Here is a 25,369-nt window from a genome sequence, read left to right on the forward strand (position 1 = left end):
AACATGGAATCACAGAATATCAGTGTTGGAAGGGACCTCAGAAGGTCATCTAGTCCAACTCCCTGCTCAAAGCAGGACCAATCCCCAACTACATCCCAAATGGCCCCCTCAAGGATTTAGCTCACAACCCTGGGTTTAGCAGGCCAACGCTCAAACCACTGAGCTATCCCATCCCCATTCCAGGGGAAGCTATGTTTTGGGAAATGACTCAGAGCAACAAATTTCCCACCTAAACAAGGACAAATCACTGCAGATAAAATGGGTGGGAAAATGCCCCTCATTAGAGAAGATTTTAAATTGATGTTTGAGACTCATGGAGAGAACGGGGGAAATCGGGGGAGACGAGAGAGCTGATCATTTGACGGGAAAGGGGGGAATCACCCCAGATTTTATAGCCCCGTGTGAGATGCTCAGAGAGAAAAGGGGCAGAACTACAGAGAATTTGTATCGGGGGTGAGAGGCAAGTGTCACATACAGGGGAAGGATCCAATTTACTTCCCCCTCTGCTTCCTCAGCCAGCCACTTCTCCCCTGGGAACTTCCTGGCTGCACAGAGACAGTTCAACACCCCCACCCCCCCGAGCGTCCCGCTGACCTTCCCCTCCCTACAACTCTGGTTTCTCCCCTCCCTGCCTGACACCTCCATCTCCCCCCACACCACAGGGGACCCCTCCCCCGCCAGGCCCGAGTCTCTGCCCCCCAAATCCCAGGAGTGCCAGGGGCAGATCCTGCTGCAGCTCCACTGGGGCTGAGGCAGTTCCGAGGCGTCTCTATGTTATGTGGTATGCCTGCTCTTTCCCTTCTCTGTTACTAGACACAAAAAGCAGCTTCAAGTTTGGCTACATCTGAAGGTTAATATAAAACTAGAACAAACCCCATATAGTGAACCTGTCACTGTGGCATTGCACCACTGCACCAGTCTGAGTTAGGAAGATGACTTTTCTGTTGAAATTTCAGATTAATTTCATATTTGTGAATAACTATTACAACGTCAGGTTCAGAATCATCCCAGCGCAGTAGCTGCCACTAGAACTTTTTCTCCTTGCACTCTGCTGTGACAGATCTACCATGAAACTGGCTGCATTTCCCTCCCCATTCCAGGACTGGCCAATTCTTTCAAATTTTCAATATCATTTCATACCCTAAAATACATCAAATTCCGGAGGTACCTGAGAGCACTCCACAGTTAGGGATGGGTTTAAAATGGAGCATAAATTCCTCATTTTCTGCAAGCAGATGGCCAGGCAGTGTGTAGTGTCACTGAATTAATCTGATTTCTGAAATTTTCTTCATAGGATTTCAATAGGAGCTCTTTAAATTTGGTCTCTGGGTGAGCTTTTCCTTTCCTGTCCTACTTTTAGCTGCTGACCACTCTCTTACACACTACATCTACTCCATACTTGGCAAAGGCAGTGGATTCTGACTAGAACTTGTGCAATAAGTAGGGTGGTGGATTTTTTTTTCCAATAAAAATGTTTAGCTTTTATTCTTGCTCTAATAGGAAGTTTATACACTACAGACAAAAGCCCGATTGGAGGCAGCAAGCATGGGCACACAAGGCCTTCTCTGTTAGGAGTTACACTTCTGTCAGATGTGATCCTACAGCTGGTGCCCAGCTGTTGGCATGAGAGACACAAGAGATGACAGATAAACAGTGTCTGCAGTTGCACTTGCCTCACCCCGCTGATCCTACCTCTAGTCCAACCCTCCTCCCTTATTAACTATATAAAAAACCTAGGAAATATACAAAAAACTTTGCTGTGTAGCAGCCATGCTTGCTACATACACACCCACCAACTCCATGCCAGACACAAACCTACAAAAGTAAGACAATGAAAAGTTAAGCCACCTAGCAGTACATACCCTCTGCTCTTCCTGCCATACGCCCACACCTTACCATACCACAGCTACTGTACACCATCCACGTAGTGCTATCTCCTAGTAATACCAGCCTTCCACAGCTCTTTAGTAAACTACCCTCTCCCAACACTATTACACCAAACATCCAAGTACTAGTGTTTTGGGGAGGGTTAAAACTAATCAGGTAAAGGGGTGCGTGCACAAGAGCAAAGGGGGAAGAGCTACGGTTGCAGTAGATGGTTGCTGTGGTATGGTTAGGTGTGTGCCAGCCACCTTTTTTACAAAATGCTATCCCATGATACCCCTCTATAAATTTATCAAGCTTAGTCTTGAAGCCAGATGTGTCTTTTGCCTATACTACTCCCCTTGGAAGGCTGTTCCAGAACTTCACTCCTCTAATGGTTAGAAACCTTCGTCTAGTTTCAAGTCTAAACTTCCTAGTGTCCAGTTTATATCCATTTGTTCTTGTGTCCACATTGGTACTGAGCTTAAATAATTACTCTCTCTCCCTGTTATTTATCCATCTGATACATTTAAAGAGAGCAATCATATCTCCCCTCAGCCTTCTTTTGGTTAGGCTAAACAAGCCAAGCTCTTTCAGTCTCCTTTCATAAGACAGGTTTTCCATTTCTCGGATCATCCTAGTAGCCCTTCTCTGTACCTGTTCCAGTTTGAATTCATCCTTCTTTAACATGGGATACCAGAACTGCACAGTATTCCACATGAGGTCTCACCAGTGCCTTGTATAACGGTACTAACACCTCCTTATCTTTACTGGAAATACCTCGCCGGATGCATCCCAAAATCGCATTAGCTTTTTTAACGGTCAAATCACATTGGCGGCTCATAGTCATCCTGTGATCAACCAAGACTCTGAGGTCCTTCTCCTCTGTTACTTCCAACTGATGTGTCCCCAGTTTATAACCAAATTTCTTGTTATTAATCCATAAATGCATGATCTTGCACTATTAAATTTCATCCTATTACTATTACTCCAGTTTACAAGGTCATCCAGATCTTCCTGTATGACATCCCGGTCCTTCTCTGTGTTAGCAATACCTCCCAGCTGTGTCATCCGCAAATTTTATTAGCACATTCCCACTTTTTGTGCCAAGGTCAGTAATAAAAAGATTAAATAAGACTGGTCCCAAAACTGATCCTTGAGGAACTCCACTAGTAACCTCCTTCCAGCCTGACAGTTCACCTTCAGTACGACCCGTTGTAGTCTCCCCTTTAACCAGTTCCTTATCCACCTTTCAATTTTCATATTGATCCCCATCTTTTCCAATTTAACTACTAACTCCCCATGTAGAACTGTATGAAATGCCTTACTGAAATCGACGTAAATGAGATCCACTGTGTTTCCTTTGTCTAAAAAATGTTACCTTCTCAAAGGAGGAGACCAGGCTGGTTTGGCATGATCTATCTTTCGTAAAACCATGTTGTATTTTGTCCCAATTACCATTGACCTCAATGTCCTTAACTACTTTCTCCTTCAAAATTTTTTCCAACACCTTGCATATTACAGATGTCAAACTAACAGGTCTATAGTTATTCGGATCACATTTTTTTCCCTTTCTTAAAAATAGGAACTATGTTAAAAATTCTCCAGTCGTACGGTACAACCCGAGTTTACGGATTTATTAAAAATTCTTGCTAATGGGCTTGCAATTTCATGTGCCAGTTCCTTTAATATTCTTGGATGAAGATTATCTGGGTCCCCCTATTTAGTCCCATTAAGGTGTTCGAGTTTGGCTTCTACCTCAGATGTGGTAATATCTACCTCCATATCCTCATTCCCATTTGTCATCCTACCATTATCCCTAAGTTCCTCATTAAAGACTGAGGCAAAGTATTTGTTTAGATATTGGGCCGTGCCCAGATTATCCTTAACCTCCATTCCATCCTCAGTGTTTAGCGGTCTCACTTCTTCTTTCTTTGTTTTCTTCTCCTTTATATGGCTATAGAAACTTTTACTATTGGTTTTAATTCCCTTTGCAAGGTCCAACTCTGCATGGCTTTTGCCTTTCTCACTTCATCTCTACATGTTCTGACCTCAATAAGGTAGCTTTCCTTGCTAATCCCTCCCATCTAAAATGGCATCCCCTCTTGTTGGTTCAGCAACTACTTGGTGAAGGAATCCATCAGCTATCACATCCAGAAAAATCTTATTACTACTAACACTTGTCCTCCAGTCTATATCTGAGAAGTTAAAGTCTCCCATGATCATACAATTCCCATTAGTGTTTACTTCATTAAAAATATTAAAGAGGTCTCCATCCATAATCAAATCGGATCCCGGTGGTCTGTAGCACACTCCAAGCACTATCTCAGGGGAGGCTCTAGTAGCTTTTTTTCCTCAATGTGATTTTTGCCCAGACAGACTCTGTCTTATCCATTCCATCACTTCTTATTTCTTTACAGTTAACCTCATCACTGATATACATTGCTACTTCACCATCTTTGCCTTTATTTCTGTCTTTCCTAAACAGCACATAGCCTTCAACACCTGTACTCCAGTCATGACTACTATTCCACTATGTTTCTGTTATCCCTATAATATCCAGTTTTACTTCCTGCACCAGTAGCTCCAGTTCCTCCATTTTGTTCCCTAGGCTCCTAGCATTAGTGTACAAACATCTTAATTTTTGCCATTTGGCCTCACTGTCATTCTCTACCAGATTAGGCACAGACAGTCTACTACCAGCATCTCTTATAAGACTGGTATCTACACTATCCTTCCTCCTTATGTCCATTCTCCTGTCCACAGTTGTATTCTTTCTTACTTTGTTTTCTTCCCTCTCAATGTTAAATTCCAGCGTGGAGATTACCTGGACATCTCCCAACCATCTCCCCCCAATTCCTAGTTTAAAGCTCTCTTAATCAGTTGTGCCAGCCTCCATCCTAGAAGTCTATTTCCCTACTTACTCAGGTGAAGTCTATCCCGAGAGAACAGTCCTCTGTCCATGAATGCTTCCCAGTGGCCATACATCCCAAAGCCCTCCTTATAGCACCACTGCCTGAGCCATCTGTTGATCGCCATAATCTTGTCACACCTTTGTTGCCCTTCTCTAGGAACAGGCAGAATCACACTGAAGATCACCTGAGCTTTGATTTCCTTAAGTGTCTTCCCCAGTCTGGCATAGTCTCCCTTGATATGTTCCAGTGACAATTTAGCCGTATCATTCGTTCCCACATGAAGGACAATCAGTGGATTCTTTCCCGCTCCTGTTAGGATCCTTTTCAGCCTCAGGTCCACATCCTGTATCTTAGCACCTGGCAGACGGCACACCCTTCTGTTCTCCGGATCAGCTCTAGTTACAGGCCTGTATATTCTTCTCAGTAAGGAGTCCCCAATCACGTAGACCTGGCTTTTCCTGGTGATGGTGCGATTCTCTGATCTATTCCCTGTTCCCTCTGGCTGAAAGTCCTCTCGATTTCTATTGTCCCTTGCAATCCTCCGCAACTCATCCTGTATCATCCTGGGCTCATATTTGGTGTTGTCTCCATTGACTCTTCCCCTCTTCCTATAGGACTAGCTGCTCTTCTCTTCTTCCTTGTCCTCTCACCTTAGCAACCACCTGCCACACCCCTTCTTCATTTTCCAACTCCGCAAACCTGTTCTTGAGCTCTATTTCTCTTTCATTGGCCCATCTTTTCCTCTGCCTGGTTCTCTTAGTCACATGCTTCCACTGTCCATTTTCCTCACCCAGCAGTCTCCTCTCAGAATTCTTTGGTCCTGCTTCCATCTGCAAGTCTGAGCTTTTCCCTTCAGCCTCATGTCTTTGCTCCATTATCTGCTCGAACCCCCTTCTAAACTCAACTAGAGTTTCCACCTGCATCTCCAGTCCTCGGCTCTTTTCTTCCATCAGCTCTATCAGGCAGCACTTCATGCAGACAAAACTCTTTTCAGATAACCCTTCCAGGATCATGTACATGCTGCAGCTTCCACATCCTCATTGTGTCTTTCACTGCTGCCTCTGAATCGGTCATAGGCTTCCCACCTAAAACCTGTTAGTCCAAACCGAAGCAAACCACCACCACCTACAGCAAAACAAACTCCCAGTAGGCACTAGAACACTGGCAGACCACCACCCACTCCCTTCACTGGCCTATCTATTCCTCTGCCTAGGTCTTAGTCTCCCCCACAAACTCCCCTTGAAACTCTCCTGTTTACAGCTCTGTTTGCTGGCTCCTGTGCCGCTGCAGCTGTCTATGCCGCTGCCAGACTGGCTACCTTTATAGACCCCTAAGCAGAGAAGCCCCATCCCCCAATTAGGGCTCAGCTTCTCTCCCAGCACACTGCTCCTACCAGCCTCCACATACGTAACTACAGAATACAATACACAAAATACAAAAACCTTCTCCTCCAACAGGCTGGAAGAGAAGAACAGAACTCCCACTGAAACTCTCATTTACAGCTCTGTTTGCTGGCTCCTGTGCCGCTGCAGCTGTCTATGCCGCTGCCTGACTAGCTGGCTATAGCATGAGAAAATATATTCATGCAATGTTTAAGAAAAGTTTTGTAAATGAGTTCCAGTAGTCCATGGATTAGGGACCCAATTTTATGAGGCTCCACAGGCTTCTGTATAGATTATTGAGGTTAATCTTTCTATCTACCCAATGGGACTCAGTGCTCAGTCTAGAAGATACCATCAGAGATGCTTAGTTTTACAGTTCTCAAACTGTGGATTTGTGTCTCCAGAGATAACAGGCTTGTTAACAGCAAAAATGTTTTTTAAATAAATAAATAATATATAGAGGTGAGAAATAACAGACCTGAACCCTATTGTCCCTCTGCAAATTTGTATAAACAGAGTTAATCCCTTACCTCTCTCTAAAGGTGCAAAGTTTCAAAAAGTTCAGTGAATAGAATTGGGGACGGAATGAATTTGGACAAGGAGAAGTTTGGAGATAAATGTGAGAAGCGAAAGACGTGTTTGTTTTGTTAAAATATTATATGTTTGCTATTGAAGAAAAAAATCCAGAATACTTAACACTGTTGTTTTCAGGGCTTTGGAGTAGAGTCTGGAGCTGGAGCGTTAGGGTTTTTGCCTGTAGCCGGAGCACAGCTCCAAAGCTCTGGTTATTTTAGTTAAATAAAACAATTTAAATGCCTGTCTGGTGATCTCCTCCAATACAGCATGGCAAGAAAATCCTCCAAATATTAATGATTAACCTGTTGAACTGAAGATCGTTCACTTCCCAATGGCTTCATAAATATCTGCTTCAATTACCTTTGGTAAATGAAATAACCAAACCACCATTCATTTCCTGATACAGCTGTAAAACTAATCTGAAAAGTTTTAAAAATAAATCACTGTTTAAAAATGTATAGTATGTACCTGCTAAAAATGAAACCTATATCTATCTCTGAGTTGTGAAGACTATGTATTAAGGTTATAATAACCAACACGAATGCACTTTTATGTAGAAAACCATGATTAAATTGAGTCTTCCTGACTAGTGATTTAAATCATGATTTAAATCAAATCCACTCTGATGCCTGTGAGTGGAGGAATAAAGGGTCTAGACTGTTAGGTGGCTTAACTTTTCACTGCCTTGTTTTTGTGGTTTTGTATTAGGTATACCAGCAGCAGCCCTAATTGCTTCATAACACAGTTTATGTATTATTCAACATGCATCCTAATGGGGAAAGCCAGCCTACACGCAATCTGCTTGTTCCAGTCCTGCTCAGCAACAGAAGGGAGAGCGGAATTGTTTCGACTGTGCTAGACAAAGCAAATGATTTCAAATAAGCTAAAAGTTTATGGGGAGTATTTAGCCTCGAGGCTGATTTGGCAGATTATGTAAGTAACAGATTCTCACCTGAGCCCACACAGAGGGTTCAGTTAGCCCCAAACTACCATCTTCAGTTCTGCTACTCCTAAATATGGTAGCATTTGGGGTAATCAAAGTGCTGGACAGAGAACCCTGTATAGAGACAGGCCAGACTAAGGACGGCAGGTGACCTATATGTGGTTCAGGAGATAGGTTAGCCACCCACTTCTGCACCCCCCCACCCCAGAGTCAAGCCTTAAATTTCAATGCCTTTGGCTTTGCGTTTAAGTCAAACCCTTCCAATACCCCAACTTTAATTTAAAGCCATGTTAAAACAGAACTATTGTGAGGGAGAGCAGGGGTGTCACTGACAATAGAAATGGGGATGTTAGTTTGCAGGCTCATCACATAGGTAGCTACTGTCCATTGCAGTGATTTACCCCAGACTACCAACATCTTCACCACAACTCTCTTTTGAAAGTGACTGGCTGATCTGAAAGATTCCAATCAACCCAGCAACTATGACTTTCCCCTACAAACATCTAACCGCAGTATATAATCTATCATTGAAATAAGCTTCTGTACCAGATGACTGGGCAATAGCTAATGTGATGCCAATTTTTAAAAAAGGCTCCACAGGTGATCCCTGCAATCACAGGCCTGTAAGCCTCACTTTAGTACCAGGCAAATTGGTTGAAACTATAGTAAAGAACAGAATTGTCAGACACAGATGAACACACAGATTTGTTGGGGAAGAGACAACATGGTTTTTGTAAAGGGAAATCATGCCTCATCGATCAACGAGAATTAGTAGAGTGGTCAACAAGCACGTGGACAAGAGTGACAAGAGGCTAGGGAGGGCCCATTCTCATTGGGGGTACATCCTTAACTAATGTGTGCATGTAACTCCCATTGATTTGAATAGGAATGAATGGCATAGTGCTCAGAACCATATGAGAAGCTCAGTGCACTGCAGAGAAGGCATCAAGAAGAGAATGCAGTACAGATATACAGGTGTCCCTAGCCTCTGTTTGCCCGAACCTGGGAATGGGCAACAGGGGATGGATCACTTGATAATTGTCGGTTCTGTTCATTCCCTCTGAAGCACCTGGCATTGGCCACTGTCGGAAGACAGGATACTGGGCTAGATGGATCTTTGGTCTGAGCCAGTGTGGCTGTTCTTATGTTCTTATCTACTGCACATCAGTTTCCCCTTCCCTTGTATGCGTGACATGCCATCAAGCTGATCTCCAAAGTAGAAGCTGTTTCCCACTTGAGACTAGGTTATCTGGGTTTGGTTTTAGTGTGCCTGAACTCATCTGTCCCGGCAGCTCTTCCTGGTGCCGAACACCGATGGCCATAGCACTCCTATCAGGACATTAGCTAGACAAGAAGGATTGCACCTGTCAGCAACGGGGCTGCTACTAGGGCAGAGGGCTGCCTGGTCTAAAGCTGTAAAAGACTTTCCACCCCTTCCTCCTCCAGAAAGGAACAACAGGCCACTGATTTGGAACAAAAAATAAATGTTCACCTGGGAGCTATCCTTTCTTTTCCCTTTAGAGGTTAAATGTCACTCAAAACCCCTCATTTGCGTTAACACCGATTAACAGATGAGTTCTGTTTTCCATCATTTATGCTGTTTACACTTCTGACTATTCATATTAAGACAATGAAGACAGGCTAATTTCATGTGTGTTTCTAGTTACTTTCGGGTACTCATGCATTAACAGTATGCTCTGCCATGGCAGGGTTTCAAATGCTGCAGGGCATACAACCAACCATCTGCTTTCCCTGCCATTTAACAAACGGCACGAAAACATTCCCATTAGGTTGTCGTTTTTCTAAGTTAACACACAACCTACATGTTGGATCCCAACTACTTAATGATGCTCTAAACTGTTTTACTAATTAGCACACTGAGAGGGAGAGACCTGGGGTGGGAGGAAACTCATGAAATAAACTAAAGAAAGACTAGAGTACAAGTTGTGACAGACACTGCAATGTCCTGCACAACCCTCACTGAATGAAGTTAAACCGTTTTAAATCAAGCTTAAGTATCACTGGGGTTCACTGTATTCAAAATGCAGATGTCCATGTATCATTGTTGGATTGTATAGAACCTCTCTGCGGGCAGACATGACTAAAGTAAACACCAGGAAGTGGTATCAGCTTCAAAGGACTTGTTTAAAGAATGTGCCAGATACAAATAGATTTTTGGTTAAGTGGGTTTCCTAGGAAATATCTAGGAGGTGAATGCAAATGTAACCCTCTAAACCGGTTAAGCAAAGCCTCAGCCTTTTCCATTGGCTACTGATTACCTGCTCCCAGAATCTCTAGAACAAAGACCCCAGCCAAAAAAGGATCGGCTGATTTATTCATGAGGGTGCTTGTTCTGAGCCAAGACAGTTATGAACTGGTAACCACAGTAAAACCCCTTGGTGGGTAGTGAAGGACTGACTCCTACCTTGTTGGCATTGTGGTGACTTTTATTGTTTTAGTACGTTTTCCCAGTAACGCTTTCACCTTTGGAATAAGCGTGCTTGCTTGGGAAGAGCTGTGTGGTACTTTATAACTATGGGCAATGTTACAGCCTATGAGGAGAAAGAAAAGTAGACCTGCTTAAGCAGTCTGACTTGCTGGAAAATTCAGTGTAGACAGGGACCTGTGCAGCATGAAAATTCCCAGCTCAGGAAGGAGTGAGACACACATCTCCACCCAAAAGAGTGACAGCTGGGGAGCCAGAACCTTGAAAGTGGGTGCCCTTGGTGAACCATAGAGAACGAACAGAGGTTCAGTTGACCTGAAACATGACACAAGTCTTCCAGGAGTGAGCTTGCACTCCATCCAGATGGTAACTCCCCAGAGGTGTCAGATTGAGAATCACGGTTCTAGAGGATCACAGTGGGAGTATCTCAAAGCCAGAGTGTTAGATACACAAATAGAGACATTACACTTGTTCATATCTGAAGCTACCATACAGCATGCACTGCATATACTAAATGCCTTGTGCAAGTCTAAAGGACAGTAGTTATTGAACATGCATACACATCTCCTTTTTTAGAGGATATGATTTGAAAAATTTCCCAAACTAACAAGACAAGTTGACCTTTACAGACCACTAGCTTGTATAATTATATATTTAGTTGCCTTGTGTAACAAGATCACAGGGCACAAAACCCACAACTCCCTGAGTGTAAAAGCAATTCCCTTCTCAAGACAGGCACAATACTATAACCCAAAAAAGTGTGTTAAAGAGTACCTTTGTAGGCCAACTTTAAGACTGGAGAATATGAAATTATAGCAAGAAAATTGTTTTCAGTGCATGGGGAAATTAACCATAGGAACTGAGTATTAGCCCTTCTTCCACCTCACACTCCTCAAATTTAAAGGGTGCAATGTGTACATTTTATTTAGCCTAATCTTTCTGCACTTCCTAACAGTTTCTATGTCCTAAAACTTGTACCTTGATCTTCCCATCTTGTGCTCCAGTTGCTAACATTTCTGTGTCTCTACTGAAACACATGCACAGAACTGCATCATCCATCATCATAAAGTTATCTTGTGCCTGGTATTTCAGATCCTAAATGAAACAGCAAGAAGATATGTCAGTCACAGCAATGGAGGATAAAAGAGAACTAAAACTAAACAGCAATAGCTAATTGCTATCCATTCACGGAAGAATACAGTTCATAACTGTAAGTGGCATATTATGTTCACGAACATTGAACAGGCCACATTCCATCTGGCACCCGCAATTTGAACAACAAACCTGTGCCACATATGTGGGGAATGGAGAATACTGTGAGGTCACATAATAACTAAAATACAATTATGGAGGGAAAGAATCCCCAATTAATCAGCCCAACAGATGTTTTACTTCTAAATTCAAAACTATGATTGAATCAGTCAAAATCATACCTATACCCAAATTTGTTGAACCAGCAGTAATAACAAGTCAACCAAGCTTTGGTTCTGAGGCTGCTTCCAAACTTTACAGTACCCATCGCTAAATTAAATATATACCTAAATTCTTCATCACCGCAAAATACAAAGCAATTAGTTAATATAAAAAAATTAAAACACAGCAAATAATCACATAAAACAAATATTAAAACCAATTAGATGATGGGATCAAACACACACAATTGGGTACCACCTGGTTGGAGCATTTAGTTTTAAAATATTGTTATGTATACAAGTGTTAATAAATATCAGAGAGGAAGCCATGATAGTCCACATCCACAAAAACGAGGAGTCTGGTGGCACCTTAAAGACTAACAGATTTATTTGGGCATAAGCTTTTGTGGGTCAAAAACCCACTTCTTCAGATAGAAGTGTTAATAGTTACCTCACTGCTTATAATGTGTTATAAAATACAGCAAATATTAAAGACTGGCAAAAAAGACAAAAAAACCCCAAGCATTGGAATGTGCACTCTATCTCATCATGTAAAATAAGTGACACCCTTGAGAATACTGCATTTCCAAGCGTGTCAGAGGGAGGAGTATTGAGGACCAAACACAAACCTACGCCCTATACTGAATAAAGCACCTCAAAATGTAACGGACAAAATTACTGACAAGGCTTTTTAATGATTTACAAGTGTGGTGCTAAACTTTGAGCAAAAAGTCCCCTGGAAATCCAAGTTTGAAAAAGATGAGAATATTCTGATAGCAGGGCATGTCGTTCTCCATAGCTATTCTACTCAAATAACAAAAATAAAGGTTATGTTAATGAATAATTTAGGATGATACACATGTTGTGAACCATATCCAAAGATGAAAAACTGCTAAATGGCAAAAATAAGGGCTATATTATATTAATCATAAATTATTAACATTAAACTATGTATAGTGAATGAGTTTGGATAGGCCACAGTAATACTTATGCTAAGGCTTTTGCCTAGTCTTTACTTGATAAGAGTGTTGTCTTCCAATTTCTCTTATGTAGACTTGCTTAAATGAGTCTTACAGCTGACAAGACAAAGGTGATGTTCAGTTCATGGAATGTATCATATTGGAGGACGTACATAAGAGAAAGTTCATTGGTACAATAAAATATACAAAATGTAATGCTAAAAAGTCCCTATTTTGGGAAAAAGTATCAGGTGACATGAAGACACGAAAAAAGAGGGGACAGCAAACCTTAGATAAATGAAGCCTGCCCATGCGTAGTATATGGGTTATATAAGCATTATCTTCATGTTGATTGGATGAAAGCTAATGAATATGAATTATGGGAAGGTACCAAAAACCAAATGAAGAAAGGCCCAAATCCAGAAACTCAGGAGGAAAGCTTCCTGGTACCCTAGAACTCGATAACTTGGACCCCATCTGCTCCACCCTAGCTGTTTTATTATGTCATATGTATATGACCAGAAACTATAAGTGACAATAATTCTTTTTTTAAAATTCATAAATAAAACCAAGAATTGGGTGGATTCATGCCTGTTTTCAACCTTACATGCTCAGCTCTGTTCAATCAGTGGCACCAGCCTACAGGACTGATCACTCTGGCAACTGGTTAGTCTCCTTAGCAGCTCATACCCCAAGTATTTATCCAGATGAGTCTGCTAAGTACAAGAAACCATGTAGTGGTTTTGCAATTATTATTTTTATATATGTCTATTAAGGGTACGTTATATGGCCCCTTTACCATAGTATCTGAGCACTTCACAATTTAATATTCTCATCCTCAAATACCTCTGTGAAGCAGGGCAGTGCTTTTATTCCCATTTTGCAGATGGGGAACTAAGGCACAGAGAGATTAAGTGACTTGTCCAAGGTCACACGGGGTGTCTGTGGCAGAGCACAGAACTGATCCTATATCTGCACCTCCCAGGCCAGCACCTGGGACAAGCCTTCCTCTCCAAACTCATTTTAGTCAGATTCATCTGGATTTGAAACCTGGTTTCAGAGTTGAAAAATGCACTCTCTAACCACCAATCAATCCATTTCCCAGTAAATGAATCCAGAACTAATTTACCTTCCTGATCTTTCCAGTAGTGAAATTCCACACTTCAATGAATCCATCCACAGAGCCTGTTACCAGATATTGACCATCTGGAGAAAACCTAGCACATTCCACGTGTGACTTCTGGCCAAACTGTTTTCAAACGAAATAAAAATAAGGTTTTAATATGAGGTCAGTTTCATTTTAAATCAAGTTAACTCTTTGGTGCCAGTATATGATATATTCCAGGGCTAAAGGTTAATTTATTTTAAGTTTGTGGTGGAAAACAGCTGCCAGCTCTACTGGGCTGCCTACTAAACCAAAAAACCAACCAACCAACCAACCAAACAAACAAAAAAAAAAAACAACCAACCACTCCTCCTTGATCAAGAATTATTTATGCAGCTGCTTTACTTCTATGCCAGCCTATGCTTTCAAAAATAGTCAGGTTAGTTTTCATTAAGTTCTGCAATCATGGATGTCAACTGAGACCTTTACAATGTCTATTTAACAAACATAACTAACCTTAATTAATACAGCTGAAAAAAAAAATCAGAAGAAAAATTGTTTTGTTTGAATTGTTACTTGTTACATGAAAAAAATTCAGAGAGGAAAAAGCCACTTTTCACTTCCCCTCCTGCCCCCATATTAGAAAAAAGGGGGTACGGAAGTACAAGAGTGAAAAAGGTTTTCTCCTCCTCAGAAGTATAACAAAATTTTTCATTTCAAAATTTGTCATAATACAAAATTTAAACCAAAATTATTTTTTTCCACAATATGTTCACTATGATTGAAAAAGCAGTTTTTGTCAAAAAAGTTTGATGAAAATTTTGATTTATTCTAGCAATTACAAATAAGTGAATATAGTGGTTGGTAGAAATATACCAACACAAGCAAGCAGCAGAGCCAGTTTCCAGGCAACCTACTGAGTGCAGCTTGCCTATAGTAGGCTGCCTGATTTCCTACCAACCAGGTGGTGCAGCCAAAGTCAGCAGACTGGCTCTTAAGCACAGTAGCAGTAGCAGTTCGCCAGCTGCTCTAAGCATTTGACCAGGGCTGCAATAGCTCCTGCACCTGCTTAGTCCTAATCCTGCTCCTGCCTCACTCCAGCTAACCCGGTTCTGATCCTCAGCTTAGCCTCTGACCCTGGGTTCCGATTTCTGGGTATCGATTCCTGCTCCAACCACTAGACATGACTGCTTACATCCAGGTCACTGACACAGACACCCCTGTAAACCACATTTTCTGTTTACCATCTCTGCAAGCTGCTTGTTCTGAAAACTGGCAGAGCTACTGAGCATGAACTGGAACTACTGGGCTTATGGAGTTCACCTATAAACCCTGGAAACTCCACAACAGAAAAGCTGTCTGCCGTAAATCAAGCTTTGCAGGTGCACAGAAATTTCAGAGCAGAATTTTTTGATGTATTGAAATCTGTATGAAAAGCTTTTTGTTGTTGTTGCTGAAAGCTTTCTACAAAGATATTAGTTACAACAATATTAATTTAGTGCGGCACTGAGTATCAAAGTTCCCATGATTAATGGACGTTACCAACATACATGCACAAAACCAAATTTTTAAGAATAATTTTTTTCCTATAGATAATGAGAGCCTTAATCAACCGGAACACAACAGCTTTTAAAATTCAAAACCAGCTAAAATTGGAAAAACATCTATATTTTCCTGAAATGTAATTAGCATTCCCCCATCCTTCACTGGAGTTTTCATCAAACCTTCCAAAAATGTACTTCTGGGCCAAGACCAGGCATGGAAACATTTAAGTAAAAAGGATAAATTTTCAAAAAGCTATGAGCATGTGAAGACTGGGAGTTAAAATGAAAGTCTTGCCTTAAGGTAACTATAGCAAGTATGACCAAGCATTATATAGAAAAAAGTTAGTAGAATTCTACCTTAATGTGTCTGCTCAGCTGTGTGGGGAACTTCTCTTCTTCTACATCTTTCACGGCTGCTTTACCTCTGAACAAATCAATTGTCATCCCTGGAGGAAGCAGTCCCTGGTGCTGCTGCCATTTCAGTGCCTTATGAGAAGCCAAAATGATTCTAGTTAGAGATTCTTTTCATGAAGTAAGCTCAGTCAGTAAGCTCTGAGGAGGGGCTGTGTTACACCAAATTCCTCAGTATAGCAAGATTTTCCTAGAAATCTTCAATAAACTTAGCACTTCTACTTTTGAACTGAGTGGCCACTCTAAGATTTTTCAGATTAGTTACTCAAAGCAATGCTGTTGCCAGAACTCTGGAAACCAGTGCAAAGATTTGAGCATATCTTTGTTATTTCCAAGTGTTCCTAGCAAGTGAGAATAGCTGCAGGCCCTCCCTAACTGTTTTCCTTTCAGTACTTTATTTATAAAGGATGAGAAAAATATGAAGTTGCACACATTTAGTAGTTAATTCTGAATGAGCTGGCAAAGAACTATTTACATATAAAAGTAAAGGACCTTTCTTTGATAGTGTTTTTGTGAACAGATAGAAGAATAAAATTTACTTTATTCTAAAGTCCTACACAGCCACTACACTAGAATCATCATTTTCCCAACACAAGACATAATACTTATTTCAAATCAATATATATGGGAACATAAGAACACCCACATGGGTCTGACCAGTGGTCCATCTAACCCACTATCCTGTCTTCCAACAGTGGCCAATACCAGGTGCTTCAGAGGGAATGAACAGAACAGGCAATCCATCCCCTGTAATCCACTCCCAATTTTTGGCAAACAGAGGCTAGGGACACTCAGAGCATGGTGTTGCATACCTGACCATTCTAGCTAGTAGCCATTGATGGACCTATTCTCCATGAACTTCTCTAGTTCTTTTTTGAATCCTATTATAGTTTTGGCTTTCACAACATCCTCTGGCAAGGAGTTCCACAGGATGACATGGGCATTGTGTGAAGTAGTACTGTAACTCCTCGCTTAATGGCGTAGTTATGTTCTTGAAAAATGCTACTTTAAGCAAAACAATGTTACGCGAATCCAATTTCCCCATAAGAATTAATGTAAATGAGGGGAGAGGGGGGATATTCCAGGGAAAAAAAATTTCTCAAGACACTCTCTCTCTATATATATATATACGTACATGTACACACACACACACACACACACACACACACACACACACACACACACACACAGAGTATAAGTTTTAAACAAACAACTTAAAGTAATGATGCTTGTGAAGTTTGGTTGAGGTGGTGGAGTAAGGGCTGGGATATTTCCCAGGGAATGCCTCACTGCTAAGTGATGAACTAGCACTCGGCTGAACCATCAAGGTTTAAACACATTGTTGCTTATGTAGCCTCACACTCTACAAGGCAGCACATGGCAGTGTGATGATGAACCCATGCTATCCCACTGGATCACACCACTCCCTCCACTTTCCAAAGTACCAGGGTGTGTGTGCGCATGTATGTGAGAGAGACAGACGCACACTGTGTGTGTGAAACAGAGAGAGACACTCATTGCCCCTTTAAGTACACTGACCCCACTCTGAGTATACTGCCTTTTAAAGCAAGTTAAGACAGCAGCCGCTGCTAGCAAGCTCCCTTCGTCCTGAGCCCTGTCCTGTTCACCCCGCTCTACAGAGATAGGGTACAGGAGCAGGAAACCCTAACATTAGCATTCCTCTTCCCCCCGATCCCTTGCACAGCAAGCAGAAAGCTTCTGGGAGCAGCTCCAAGGCAGAGGGCTGGAGCAGCACACGGCAGTAGGGGAAGGATATCTGAACTGCTCGGGGATAGTCTGCAGGGCTGCTGCCACACAGGGAACTTAGGGGAGCTGATGCGGGGGCTGCCAGTTCACCCTGGTTCCAAGCCCCCACCAACTAGCTCCAATGGGCTGCTCTTTCTGCAAGCAGCGGACAAAGCAGGCGGCTGCCAAACAACGTTATAAGGGAGCATTGGCACAACTTTAAATCAACATGTTCTCTAACTGATCAGTCACATAACAATGAAACAAGGTTAACCAGGACGACGTTCAGTGAGGAGTTACTGTACTTCCTATTGTTTGTTTTAAACCTGCTTCCTATTAATTTGATTGGATGACCTCTAGTTTTTGTGTTATGTGAAGAAGTAAATAACATTTCCTTATTCACTTTCTCCACACCAGTTAAGATTTTATGGACCTCTATCATATTCCCCTCTTAGTTGTCTCTTTTCCAAGCTACCTTTTCCATTTCCAATATACCTTTTTTGAGATGGGGTGACCAGATCTGCACACAGTAATCAAGATGGGGGCATACCATGGATTTATATAGAGGCTTGTGATATTTTCAGTCTTATTATCTATCCCTTTCCTAATGATGCCTAATATTCTGTTAGCTTTATTGACTGCCACTGCACATTGAATAGATATTTTCAGAGAACTATTTACAATGATTCCAAGATCTCTTTCTTTAATTTATTTTAAATAAAGTTTAAGCAATGAAAAAAGTTACAGTAGAACTTTATTAGTTCACACTCACCAGGAAGTCCATTGCAAGTCACTGAGTTTTGAAAAGGAATAATCAATTTAAAAAGTAGGGACAAAATCTCATGAAATGTAATTTATTTGAATAGCTTATTTTAGCTTTATTATCATCTATTAATACCAGTAAGTATTTTGCAGCCTATTTTATAAAACACAAACAAAAAACCCCCTAAACTACAAACATCAATTTTAGGAACATGACCTCTTACTATAGTTATTAAATAGAATCATAGTATCTCAGGGTTGAAAGGGACCTCAAGAGGTCATCTAGTCCAACCCCCTGCTCAAAGCAGGACCAATCCCCAATTAAATCATCCCAGCCAGGGCTTTGACAAGCCTGACCTTAAAAATCCTCTAAGGAAGGAGATTCCACCACCTCCCTAGGTAACCCATTCCAGTGCTTCACCACCCTCCTAGTGAAAAATGTTGATGTGAAGAGGGAAGAGACTTATTTGCGTGTGCTATTTATAAAGTGTAAGATGAATGTGATTCTACTGTGGCAGACCTTAGGAATAGGCCACCCAAATTTCAGTCTCGTACATTAAAAGTCTAGAAACAAATTGGTATAGTTAGTAAATATATTTTCTTCAAAAATTACCTGCCCCAACAATGCCATAAGACGCGATGGAGGTACTACACTGACTTCTCCAGCTAAAGCTTGTGCAATAGCAGCTCTCCGTTTCTCTTTGCTGCTGCCATCTGGGTATGCCTATGAAGAAGATACATGTGAAATTATCATTTCCTGCACAAATTTTGTCATAGACCAGTGTCACTTTGACTAAAAATAAGATATGACTACAAGTGTTTAAGGAGCCAAGGAGCGAAGCAAATATAAAAAAAAAAAAGAAGAAAAAAAAAGACAATTTGAGTGGCCAAAGAAAATTCGAGATGCAAAACACACCTGAAGAAAGGGATTAAGTTTAGATTTAAACAAACCCAGTCTAAAACAAATATATTATAGACAATACCTGGCAATTTTATAACTTTTTTTATATATAAAGCATCTTCAGATCTACAAGAGTGGACAAGTATTGTTTCCAGCTTTTTAAAGATGGGAAAATAAGGCACAGAGGGGTTAGGTGACTTGCCCAAGATCACACCAGAAGGATGTGGCAGAAATAAAAACTGGACTATGATTGCCTGAGTCTCAATCCAGTGTTTTAACCACTTGTGAATCTTAAAAAAGGATGTATTCATGAAGTGCTTAATAAAAATGGCAAAAAAACATTAAAAACTGCAGTATCATAACAGAATAAAAACAACAATACTGAAACCACAAATACAGAGTTTGAGAGATGGGGACGGCTTACAGAGAAAAAACAGGAAGGGAAAAAAATACAAACAGAGTAAACTTTTCATTAATAAGTGTGCCATGCAAAACAGTTACATTAATTACAAATTCTCCAAGTCATATAACTATAACTTTAAAAAAAAAATTCCACAAATACAACTTACCTCGCGAGGGTCAAAGTAGGACCTAGCCAGGAGATTCTCAAGGTGAATGTATCTCTCTGGCTGAGTTTGTTTTAACATGATCATAGGGTCAGTTTGCCTTAGGAGAGATCTGGCAGCACCCAGCTCACGGAGCTCTATTAATTCAAGAACAACCTGGAGTAACAAAGAAATATAGTCAGTATCCACAAGATAAAATACAACTCTTATGTTAACAGTTAAACAATGGGATAGTATTTATTACTGCAAAGTGTGAATATGATCTAAAAAATAAATTATTCACAAGCTGTTTCTCCTTGCTTTGAATAAATTTGTTTTTAAAAATGGAGATAGAATTTTATATATAGATGCAAGAAATATTTTCCACGTCAAATGTCAAGGATCATTTGTTCACTATTGATACTGAAGGCATGTATTTGACACACATCCAAAGCTGAACTTCCTATCTATAAAGTAATTCTACAAACCAATGCTTTTAAGATTTGAGCAGTACATCACAGGGGGAAGAAAGATCTTGACAATTAGATGCGCAATTTGTTTCTTCCCCACAACCCAAGTTTTTCCCTCAGTAGCATTCATCCAATGGTGCACAGCAAGCATTCTGGCCCAGATCACCCAAAACCAGCCTATGATTTTTCCTTGTGACATTCTGATAGCTTTCAGTTTGTGGTTAATGGCAGCAAAGTGGTGACCGTAAATGCACAATGGGATGTGTGGCTGGTACTGTGTCAGTGACACATCCACCTGTTCATAGAGGTCGATCAGGGTCTTGTCCGGCAGCTTGAGGGACTGTATGGCCTGCAGCACTGTGTCCCAGTGCCCACTGTTGATATCAGCCACGAAGCTCTCAATGCTGTCCACAGTGTTGAGGGACACGGTGGTCTCCTCCTGGAGGGTGGCCAGTGCACGGTGAAGGCTGTTCTCCTTCAGGTACTGCATGATGAGCCGGATCACACTGCGGGGGGAGGCACGGGGACAGACAGCTCTCAGGATCAAACAGGCCTCGGGGAACAGGCGCAGGGTCACCCCCCAACCCGATACCCCCAGGCACGGGCCCAGAATCACACTCCCTGCCCGGGAACGGGGCCGCGGTCACCCCCTGCAACCCAGGAACCCCCGGGAACGGGAACAGAGCCGGAGCCACCCTTCGCACCAACCCAGGGACGAACGGGCACGGGGCCACCCCCCACTCGTGAACCGCCGGGGACAGGGCCGCGGCCACCCCCCACTCGGGACCCGCCGGGAACAAGGCCGCGGCCACCCCCCAACCCAGGACCCCCGGTCACCCCCCCCGCTCCGCTCTCACTCCGAGGACTCGATTTCTATCGACATCTTGGAGCGCCCAGGACCCCCTCAGCTCCCACCGGACAGCACAACACGCGTCACTTCCGGCCTCGCGCAGCCCCACTTCCGTGGGTGGGCCAGGACGAGTCACTCACTGCTCAGCACGCATGCGCAAAACAGAAGCCGGGGCAGACAGGCGGAGCGCGCGCTCTCCCGCTGTGTGCGTATTACGCAAGCGCAAAAGGCAGACGCGGTCAGTGCCGTGCAATGGGCACTCGCCCAGGCCGGCGGTTTCTTTACTGCGCATGCGCACAATGAGAGCGTTACCCAATCACGGCGGGCGACGGGAAATTGAAAAAAAAAAAAATAAAAAAAAAACCGCCACCAGCGACTATTAAACATTTAAATCTGAGGTGAAGGAAAAAAGAAACCTAATGGGCCCCCTCACGTGACCGGCCGAGCGCGTCCCGCGCCCCCGTGAGCCGCCAGGTGCGTGCCGTGGAAGCTGCAGTAGGGTGCTCTAAATCCACAGCACGTGAAGAGATGGGCCGGGCCTTGCCTTACCAAGGGGGGTCAGTGCGGCCTATTCTCAACACTTGACAAGAAGGGGTGACTGTCAACAGAGGGAAAATTTATGTAGTGACCCAGCTACTCCCAGTCTTTATTCAGGCCTAATTTGATGGTGTCCAGTTTGCAAATTAATTCCAGGTCTGCAGTTTCTCATTGGAGTCAATCCCTGCAACAGAGCCCCATTGCCAACTCTGCCAGCTAATCTATTCAAGGGACACCATCATATGACCTAGCCACATCATCGGGGCTCTTTCACCTGCACATCTACCAATGTGATATATGCCATAGAATCATAGTATCTCAGGGTTGGAAGGGACCTCAGGAGGTATCTAGTCCAACCCCCTGCTCAAAGCAGGACCAATTGCCAACTAAATCATCCCAACCAGGGGTTTGTCAACCCTGACCTTAAAAACCTCTAAGGAAGCAGATTCCACCACCTCCCTAGGTAATCCATTCCAGTGCGTCACCACCCTCCTAGTGAAATAGTTTTTCTTAATATCCAACCTAAACCTCCCCCACTGCAACTTGAGACCATTACTCCTTGTTCTGTCATCTGCTACAACTGAGAACAGTCTAGATCCATCCTCTTTGGAACTCCCTTTCAGGTAGTTGAAAGCAGCTATCAAATTCCCCCTCATTCTTCTCTTCTGGACACTAAACAATCCCAGTTCCCTCAGCCTCTCCTCATAAGTCATGTGCTCCAGTTCCCTAATCATTTTTGTTGCCATCCGCTGGACTCTTTCCAATTTTTCCACATCCTTCTCGTAGTGTGGGGCCCAAAACTGGACACAATACTGGAGATGAGGCCTCACCAATGTCGAATAGAGGAGAATGATCACTTCCATTGATCTGCTGGCAATGCTCCTACTTATATAGCCCAAAATTCCGTTAGCATTCTTGGCAACAAGGGCACACTGTTGACTCATATCCAGCTTTTCGTCCACTGTAATCCCCAGGTCCTTTTCTGCAGAACTGCTGTCTAGCTACTCGGTCCCTAGTCTGTAGCAGTGCATGGGATTCTTCCGTCCTAAGTGCAGGACTCTGCACTTGTCCTTGTTGAACCTCATCAGGTTTCTTTTGGCCCAGTCCTCTAATTTGTCTAGGTCCCTCTGTATCCTATTCCTATCCTCCAGCGTATCTACCACTCCTCCCAGTTTAGTGTCATCTGCAAACTTGCTGAGAGTGCAGTCCACGCCATCCTCCAGATCATTAATGAAGATATTGAACAAAACTGGCCCCAGGACTGACCCTTGGGGCACTCCGCTTGAAACCAGCTGCCAACTAGACATGGAGCTGTTGATCGCTACCCGTTGAGCCCAACGATCTATCCTGCTTTCTATCCACCTTATAGTCCATTCATCCAGCGCATACTTCTTTACCTTGCTGGCTAGAATACTGTGGGAGACCGAATCAAGAGCTTTGCTAAAGTCAAGGAATAACATGTTCACTGCTTTCCCCTCATCACAGACCTAGTTGTCTCCTCATAGAAGGCAGTTAGGTTAGTCAGGCATGACGTGCCCTTGGTGAATCCATGCTGACTGTTCCTGGTCACTTTCTTCTGCTCTAAGTGCTTCAGAATTGATTCCTTGAGGACCTGCTCCATGATTTTTCCAGGGACTGAGGTGAGGCTGACTGGCCTGGAGTTCCCCGGTTCCTCCTTCTTCCCTTTTTTAAAGATGGGCACTACATTAGCCTTTTTCCAGTCATCCAGGACCTCCCCCATTCGCCATGAGTTTTCAAAGATAATGGCCAATGGTTCTGCAATCACATCCGCCAACTCCTTTGGCACCCTCGGGTGCAGCGCATCCGGCCCCATGGACTTGTGCTCGTCCTGTTTTTCTAAACAGTCTTGAAACAGTTCTTTCTCCACAGAGGCCTGGTCACCTCCTCCCCATACAGTGCTGCCCAGGGCGGCAGTCTGGGAGCTGATCTTGTTCGTGAAGACAGAGGCAAAAAAATTGAGTATATTAGCATTTACCACACCCTCTGTCACTAGGTGACACCATCATGTGCCAGCAATGCCCCTCTGCCATGTACATTGGCCAAACCAGGCAGTCTCTATGCAGAAGAATAAATGAACACAAATCAGACATCAAGAATAACAATATTCAAAAATCAGTAGGAGAACACTTCAGTCTCCCTGGACACTCAACAATAGACTTAAAAGTGGCAATTCTTTAACAAAAAATCTTCAAAAATAGACTCCAATGAGAAACTGCAGAACTGGAATTAATTTGCAAACTGGACACCATCAAATTAGGCCTGAATAAAGATTGGGAGTGGATGGGTCACTATAAAAAATGATTCCTCCCCTGCTGATACTCACACCTTCTTGTCAGCTGTTTGAAATGGGCCACCTTTATTACACTGGCCTCATTAGCACTACAAAAGTGATTCTTCCTCCATTGGTATTCACCTCTTCTTGTCAACTGTTGAGAATAGCCAACTTCCACCTTAACTGAATTGGCTCATTAGCACTGACCCCCCACTTGGTAAGGCAACTCCCATGTTTTCATGTGCTGTGTATTTATACCTGCCTCTGTATTTTCCACTCCAGGCATCTAATGGAGTGGGTTTTAGCCCACAAAAGCTTATGCCCAAATAAGCCAAGCTGCAAACTCCATTTTCAGGCTCCGTTGCCCTTGGGCTTCCTTAGTCAGTTCCCAGGTGAGGGCTCCAAGTTTCTACCAGAGCCCACACTTTATTCCTGCTGTACACATCTGTCCTTTGTTCTACAGGCAGGGGCATGCTGAGTTCACAAGCCACTGGCTGGAGTTTTCCTCTATTGAGTGTCAATTCATGAGTCATTGGCGCTTGCATTATCTTTCTAGACCTCTTGTTTCTTCAGGTTAGTTTCAGCCAGTTCCTTAATGACTCTGTTCATCCCAGTCAGTGATGTGCCACACACATCTGTGTCTCTTAGTCTGCAAACAATCCTTTCCCCCACACTGGTAGCAATGCAAAATGGGAGAAACTGAGGCACTCACTCAGGACTCACAAAAATATTACATAAAATTCCCACTTTGTCACATGGGATTTGTCTGTTACAGCTATCCCCCTACTCCATTTTGTTTCTTACAGCTGTCCCCATACTCCATTTTGTTTTTGTTCTCCTTCTGTGGCCGCCCCTCCCTGGCTGTTAAATTGTTTACCAGGGCCACTGCGCTTCTCAAAGGGAGGGCCCTTTAAGTTGTTTACCAAGAGCCATTGCCCTTCTCAAAGGGATGGCCACTTGTGCTGCGTGCTAAGTGGGACCACTGCCCTGTTCAAAGGGATGGTCTTATTATCACCTTGTTAAACCTGGGCTTTGTGTAGGGTAGGCAATGTCCAGAGCTGCAAGACCTAATGTGTTTTTAAGATCCTGGGCATGAGTCATAGGCCTCATGTGCTTTTGAGTCCTGAGGTGTGAACTCACACCTAATGTTCAGGACTCTGCCCAGGCACGCCTCTGTGCTCACCTGCAGTTTTTCCCTGTGTCTCCTCCTCTGTGACAGAGGGAGCCTATCAGGATTACTAGCGGGAAACTGCCTGAGTCTGCCTTTAAAAACAGGCATTTTTAAAACAAACATTGGAAAGGTTCCTGCATTGCTGCCTGGTCTGATCAGCCAGGGATTCTGGGGGGTCCTTTCTCCGCTCTCGTTTTATTTTTGAGCATACCCCCGTTTTTTAAACCCCCCCCCCACGAAGAACGAATTGCTGCCTGAGAGATCTCCTGATTATCGAGACCGTACTGAGCCCTCCTTGCTTCTTCTGATGTTGTTGCTGCTTCTGCCTTTGCTGCTACCTTGGGGACTGGTAAGAATCCCTCTCTGAAACTTTCTGTACTTTTATTTTAATCTTTTAGCTGCTGGCTCTGTTTCCTCAGCACACAGACTCAAGCTAAACCTTGGTCTGTGTCTTAAAACCTCTCTTAAACTCCACGGCGCTTTGCCGCTAAAAATAAGTTTGTGCCACCGCTAAGCTCTGCTCCTGTGGGCTTTGCTT

At 42.9% G+C, this 25,369-nt stretch overlaps 1 protein-coding gene across 1 annotated transcript in view; it reads right to left on the reverse strand.

The window, feature by feature from the left end:
* The window catches only part of SMU1 (SMU1 DNA replication regulator and spliceosomal factor), a 30,749-nt gene extending 9,796 nt beyond the window's left edge, over positions 1-20,953 (reverse strand). The window contains exons 1-7 of the mRNA XM_050948269.1: positions 20,838-20,953; positions 20,276-20,486; positions 19,535-19,687; positions 18,678-18,788; positions 15,503-15,631; positions 13,626-13,745; positions 11,104-11,220 (exon numbers count right to left, since the gene is read on the reverse strand). Of these exons, the coding sequence (XP_050804226.1) occupies positions 11,104-11,220; positions 13,626-13,745; positions 15,503-15,631; positions 18,678-18,788; positions 19,535-19,687; positions 20,276-20,486; positions 20,838-20,863 (867 nt within the window). The 5' untranslated portion in view covers positions 20,864-20,953. The remainder of the gene's footprint in view (positions 1-11,103; positions 11,221-13,625; positions 13,746-15,502; positions 15,632-18,677; positions 18,789-19,534; positions 19,688-20,275; positions 20,487-20,837) is intronic.
* Positions 20,954-25,369: the final 4,416 nt, after the last annotated feature.

The sequence above is a fragment of the Gopherus flavomarginatus genome, chromosome 3 (genome assembly GCF_025201925.1).
Source record: "Gopherus flavomarginatus isolate rGopFla2 chromosome 3, rGopFla2.mat.asm, whole genome shotgun sequence".
In the NCBI taxonomy this organism is placed as follows: domain Eukaryota; kingdom Metazoa; phylum Chordata; order Testudines; family Testudinidae; genus Gopherus; species Gopherus flavomarginatus.